This window comes from Lactuca virosa, chromosome 3 (genome assembly GCF_052849685.1).
Source record: "Lactuca virosa cultivar CGN04683 chromosome 3, Lactuca_virosa_CGN04683_v6, whole genome shotgun sequence".
NCBI classification, from domain to species: Eukaryota; Viridiplantae; Streptophyta; class Magnoliopsida; order Asterales; family Asteraceae; genus Lactuca; species Lactuca virosa.
The window spans coordinates 430,813,071-430,820,326 of NC_136428.1; the positions used below are offsets into that span (position 1 = coordinate 430,813,071).

The 7,256-nt window shown below is 30.0% G+C and overlaps 1 protein-coding gene across 1 annotated transcript; it reads left to right on the forward strand.

Moving 5' to 3' along the window:
• Positions 1–193: 193 nt before the first annotated feature.
• Positions 194–2,458, forward strand: LOC145167863 (putative WRKY transcription factor 46). Its single transcript, XM_079087125.1, has 3 exons — positions 194–772; positions 860–988; positions 1,716–2,458. The coding sequence occupies exons 1-3, from the start codon at positions 495–497 to the stop codon at positions 2,245–2,247; spliced, it is 939 nt and encodes a 312-aa protein (XP_078943251.1). The 5' UTR covers positions 194–494; the 3' UTR covers positions 2,248–2,458.
• The last annotated feature ends 4,798 nt before the right edge of the window (positions 2,459–7,256 follow it).

The window sequence follows — 7,256 nt, forward strand, 5'->3', positions numbered from 1 at the left end:
TAACTTCGAGACACATACAACAAGAGTTTTATTATTCTGTCAGAGCCCAATTTCTTAAATCCAAGCCAAGAATGTTATAATCACTTGCATATCATCCCTTTCAAATTGTGTCATGTTCTTGATTTGGGAATTTGGGTTCTGAAAATGTCAATTTTTTCTTGGGTTTTATATATACCTCTCCCTTCACACCTCTCTTTCCACCCACCTTCCCTTCGATACCTTTCTCCTTATTAAACTATCAGAATCCCTCTCCTTATTATACAAATCAACCAACCACCCATACATACATATCCACCCAACTTCCTTATTTCCATTATAAACTTCCCAAGTGGCCTTCTGTGCAATTTTCAAATCTTTCAAACTTCAAAAAAAACTCAACTTTATATATTCTTGATGTCCATTTGTCCTTTACATCATCAGTTTTATCCATAAAGGTTAAAACAGGTCATCACTTGATCCACTCCATACATTCATCAAGAAACCCCAACTCCCAAATGGAAACAAGTAAGAAAAGGCCTTTGATCAATGAGTTAACTCAAGGAAAAGAGTTAACTAACCAGCTTAAAGATTATCTCGATAAACCCATGTCAGCTGAAGCTTGTGAGTTTCTTGTTGAAAAGATACTTTCTTCATACGAAAAAGCACTTTCTATGCTCAATCGGGGAATTGCTTTTGATGAATCACAAACACCACTTTCTTTTGGTGAAATCAGTCCAACGACTGATGTTTCTGATCTTGCAGATTCAGATTCCAAGAATGTCTTTAAGAAAAGGTGAATCTTGGAGTCTTTAGTTTTTGGAAGTTTTCTTTTGGTTATATTGGAATGGATTTGGATTTAATTTGGTGGGTTTTGTTGCAGGAAAACAATGGCGAAATGGAGTGAACAGGTGAAAGTGTGTTCAGGGACGATGGTGGAAGGGCCTCTTAGTGATGGATATAGTTGGAGAAAATATGGTCAAAAAGATATCTTAGGTGCTAATCATCCAAGGTTAGAATCTTTAATCCATGTCTTTTTCCCATTTCAAGTGGTGACCCAATAATGTTTTAGATTAAGAGATGTGTACATAAAGTATGTTTATTTTTTTAAATTCAATAAACAATAAAGCTAAATGATCGTTTTACTCATAACTTTAACAACACGAATTTCACGACATACATATAAATTTTAACGCAAAAGAAATTAGTTCGAAAAATAAAGATCAATATGTAAAAATTTATTGTCATAATACACTAAGCAGAGTTTAATTTGTGGTTTAACTTAATAGGTCAATCTGTATGAATTAAATAAAAAAAAAACAATTATTTATAGTTGAACATATGAACTTATTGAACTTGTAAAAAAAAACAAACCCTAGTTAACTCTAAGATTACTATATACATAGAGGTATAAAATGACAAAAATTGGTTTCATTACAAGCCAATGTACTTTATCTTATCAACAAAGAAAATTAATTTGTGTAGTCTAATCAATTGCCACTTGTTTATCAACTATATTCACTGCAAAGACTCATCAATATTGTGGCCCATATCCAACATAGATATTCAACAAACCAACCTTTTGGTATTTATGATAAAAAAAAATGTTTGGAAAAGCAAAGCAGGTGTGTACGGATTTTGAAAAGAATACCATGTTAGGGGTAGTGTATATAAAGTTTGATTTTTTACCATATATTTTTGTTGGAATAATTGTTCTAATTTTGGGTTTTAAATTATAGGGCGTATTATAGATGCACCCATCGACACGTACAAGGTTGTTTGGCAACAAAACAAGTACAAAGATCAGATGAAGATTCATCTGTCTTTGAAATAACGTATCGGGGGAGACATACGTGCATGCAAGCGACTCAACTATCGAAAGCATTAGAGAAAACCCCAAAACAAGAGAAGGAAAATATTCAAGTCGAAAAACCAACACAAAAAACGAATATGAAACGTGGGTTTAGCTTCAAATCTAGTAAAGGAATGAATACTTGTGAGGATGGATTGTTTCCTTCTTTTAAGTTTGATTCAACGCCAATTGAAACCGAAAAATTGGAGAATCTTTTCTATTTAGGATGTGATTCAACGGCTTTTATCGCTTTTAACCACAATTTGCATAATTCGGATTCCGATGTCAGTGAGATGATGAACTCAACACCAAATTCAGGAAGTAATTCGCCCATGATGGACATGGGATTCTCGCTTGATTATGTGGATTTCGATGGTGACATTCTTTTTGACATCACAGACTTGGAGAAGTTTGCCTAAAACACTGTCTGTTGTTGTTATTGTTATTGCAACTGTTGATTGTAAGACGACAAAGGGAGAGAATAGAAAGGAAGTATAAGTTTTTCGGGTTTTTTTTTAGCAATTTATAGTTAGATATGTTTAGAGTACCCAATCCACTCTACTATCTTCCTTTTTCTTGAATGTATATTATTTTTCAAGATACGTATTAAAGTTGTATGTTTTCTAGCAATTTTGTCCACAAATAAAATTGTATTTGTAGGCTTAATATTGTTATTGTTTGATCTAAAATAGAAATATATTTATAACGAGTAAATATGTAAAAGAAAGACAATAAAATATGAAATGAGTATCAAAGTCGCACTTCTTTATGGAATTTTACCAAACCGTTAGTTTGCAATGATTGATAAATAGCCTGAAAATGAAACCAAAGGAACAATTACCTAAATTATTGCTATCACATGGATTTCATTTGGATTTGCATATCTACAAAAAGTAAAAGAGAAATTGCAATTTGGACAAAATATTTTGCACATAAAAGGAACTTTGATCAATTCAAATTTAAATATAGTATGTTTATATATAATACTAGGACATAAAAATTTATGATCAAGATTAATTACCAATAAGTCGACTTTAAAAATATATTTTAAAGATAAAATTCGGTTAAAATACGTGTTTATATATATTTTGCCCTATTCAGTAAGAAAGGTGCTGAAAGGTTTGATTTGTTATTATGTAATTTATATGTACGATTTGTTGTAAGTTCATCCAAATCCATGAGTTATTTTATTTGTTTTAGGAGGTCATGCCTTGTATAAGTTCTCATATTGATAATTCATTTTTGTCAAAAACTCAAGGTTTTTGTGCATTCTCAACACCCAAACCTCTTACGTCTCATTAGGGGGTTAATTTCCATGGGTTTTACTGTTTGTGACTGATTCAAAAATTATATTTTTTGATCAAACGCACTTAAAAACATCAATTATCAATCAAATGCCAAATCACCATTAAAAGTTAATAGATATCCATCATTTTCAACATAAATCTCAAATACAAGTGAAACATGGAGGTGTTCTCATCTCGAGAGTCCTATCTGTGGATCGAACGAATTGATATAAATCTTATTTCCCTATTAAAATCCATTTAGGAACACACTAATCTAACCAACTTTTAAAGACATTTGGTAAAAATCTAACCATTTTTTCTATATAATAACCACTTATCCCGGAAACCTCATTCCGTAATAGAGAAAAACAGATCAAACCCAACACTCTAGCTTGAATATATATATATATATATATATATATATATATATATATATATATATATATATATATATATATATTCAAGCTACAGTGTTGGGTTTGACCTGTTTTTCTCTACTACGGAAGAGGATTCCGGGATAAGTGTTATATATATATATATATATATATATATATATATATATATATATATGTTCAATCGAGAACATTTCTTGTTGTGAGAACATTTGAGAACAAATTTTGACTACTAATTTTTAAATGTTGAAATTTAAATAATATGTTAAAAAAATATTTTAATTTTATTAAAACATAATTAGAACTTTATTTTTATTTTTATAAATATTCTCTCTATTTTTTCTCTCTCTAGGTATCTCTCTCATCTTTCTCTCTCTATGTATCTTTCTCCTCTTTCTCTCTCTACATATCTATTTTCTATTTCTCTCTCTACTTATCTCTCTCTCTCTACATATCTCTCTCCGATTTCTCTCTCTACACATCTTCTTGGGTAATTTGAACCAACATCACAATTGACGGAGCTCATCGTTAACTATCGCTCCTGCAAGTCTCAGTCGACATTGATGTTGATCACTACAAAGACGGTCTATGAAAGCTTCCAGGTAGTAATTTTTCAGTCTATTCACCTGCGTTTTTTCAACCTAAATTGACTCAATTTCTCACGAATTTCATGAAATTAAGCTTATAATGAACGACTAATCGATGTCTAATACTTGATTTTACATTATAGAAGATGTTCTACTTGAAAAATTCCCTTATGTTTTCCTGTTGTTGATGAACTACTAACTTGCTTGTTCATTTGCTTCATTTTTTGAGGAATTATATGTTCAGCTGGATTGTTTTTATTGAAAATTGTAAGCTCTAGGGGCTGAATCGGAGTCTATTAGAGAGTTGATGGTTACTGTAGGATTTCATGCACAACAGGTGTTTGTCATATTGTCTGAAAGAACCTAATAAGTGTGAAAGTGGCATTTTCTGTGAAAATCCTTAACTTTGAACGCTCATTAAGCCAAACATTAAGGCCCTTAGTTTAAATTGAATTTCACATCTCTATAGCCTAATAAGTAGCCAAAAATCATGTTAAAAGTGATAAACTTAAGGCTTAACCATTAATTACTTAATAGAACACCAAAAGTGATTTAGAAGCTCTTATCATCAATTTTCCCAAATCTGTCCTCCAACTTCTAAAATTCGTGCATGTCAATAAGAACATCTAAAAATCATGAGACTTAGTTTTTTTTGAAATATTAGTGTGTCTAGTTTCTTCAAACTTTGAATCACATTTCGAAATTCCAAATCCTTGAGGGGTATAATTGGCAATCTTCTCAGGCTGGTCCATGCTGTCACATATTTCATACATTGTCTTCAAAAAATCATAATAAATTCATCAGAACTTCAAATGCTAAAATTCCAAAGCATATAGTTAGATATGGATGTATAGTTTCCCACATATAAAGGAAATGATGTAATTCTTAGTAGATTGGTACATTTTATTCCTAAAGTGTTGAGTGGTCCAGAAAGTGACAACTTAAAGTTAATAACTTGTAAATTTAATATAAAATCAACCAAAAATCATTAGAACGAGATATTTATATTGATAAATTGATAAAATTGTTTAATTTACCAATATTATTTTATTGAAATTTAAGAATGGGTTTTTCATGCACACCAGGTGTTTGTCATATTGTCTGAAAGAACCTAATAAGTGTGAAAATGACATTTTATGTGAAAATCCTTAACTTTGAACCCTCATTAAGCCAAGCATTAAGACCCTTAGTTTAAATTGAATTTCACATCTCTATATCCTAATAAGTAACCAAAAATCATGTTAAAAGTGATAAACTTAAGGCTTAACCATTAATTACTTAATATAACACCAAAAGTGATTTAGAAGCTATTATGATCAATTTTCCTAAATCTGTCCCCCAAATTCTAAAATCCATGCAGGTCAATAAGAGCATCTAAAAATCATGAGACTTAGTTTTCTGGAAATCTTAGTGTGTCTTGTTTCTTCGAAATTTGAATCACATTTCGAAATTCCACCTCCTTGAGGGGTAAAATTGGAAATCTTCTCAGGCTCGTCCATGCTGTCACAGATTTCATACATTGTCTTCAAAAAATCATAATAAATTCATCAGAACTTCAAATGCTAAAATTCCAAAGCCTATAGTTAGATATGGATGTATAGTTTCCCACATATAAAGGAACTGATGTAATTCTTAGTATATTGGTACAGTTTATTCCAAGAATTTTGAGTGGTCCAGAAAGTGACAGCTTAAAGTTACTAACTTGTAAATTTAATATAAAATCAACCAGAGATCGTTAGAACGAAATATTTATATTTATAAATACATAAAAAGGTCTAATTTACCAATATTATTTTATTGAAATTTAAGAATGGGTTGAAAGGTAAGAAAACAGATCCCAAACAGAGCACTACAATCAAAGAGAAAATAAGGAAATATGTACACAAGTTTTATAAAAGTAATACAACAAAGCACAAGCTAAATAATGTTATAATTGTTTTGTAGGTTCTCGGAAAGGAAATGATCCATATAGATCAAGCTATATAATTTTCAAGTTCAAGGAGGTGAGTTACACTAACTCTCCTATTATGTGGGCATTACTTTTTTTATGTTATTGTTCACGGATAACCTAATCTGGTAGAGTGAACAAGGAAAGGTAGAATGTAGTTTGTTCTCTAGTGAGACAAGTAGACAAGATTCATTTCCGCGTTCTTGATTTGTTAATTGTTCTCGTGTATTAAATCACATGTGATTATATGATCTAATCACATATGGCTTATATGCATAAAATTCATTTTTATGTTTCCGATTCAATAGTTGTTCTTTGGCCATATTAATCGTATGTGATTAAGTAAATAAAATGACATATGATTAAATACATAATAACAACTAGATTAAATACATGATAAAAACTTTTTAATTGAGAACGCGAATTTGAATCTTATTCACATAAATCATATGTGATTAGATACGTATAATCACATGTGATTAAATACACGAGAACAATTATTAAATCAAGAACACGAAAATCAATATTGTATACATAAATCATAGGTGATTAGATACATATAATCACATATGATTGTATGTATCTAATCACATATGATTTATGTGGCTAAGATTCATTTTTGCGTATCTAATGATATGTGATTAGATACATATAACCACATGTGATTATATACACGATAACAAAATTGAATCAAGAATGCGAAAACAAATCCTTATCCACATTCAACATATGTGATTAAATACATCTAATCACATGTGATTATCTGGATCTAATCACATATGATTTATGTGGACACAATTCATTTTGGCTTTGTCGGTTCAATTGTTGTTCTCGTGTACTTTATCACATGTGATTATATGTATAATCACATGTGATTAAGTACAGGAGCACAACTATTGAATTGAGAAGGCAAAAATAAATCTTGTCCACCTCAAATCATATGTGATTATATATAAATATAATTACATGTGATTAAATACACAAAACAAATTATTTAATCGAAACCGCAAAAATAAATATTGTCTACATAAATCATATATGATTAAATACATATAATCACATGTGATTATATGTATTTAATGACATATGATTTTTGTGGATAAGATTTATTATCACATTCTCGATTTAGTAATTGTTATTTGTCAACTTTAATCATATGTGATTAATTACATCTAATCACATGTGATTATATGTATCTAATCACATCAGATTTAT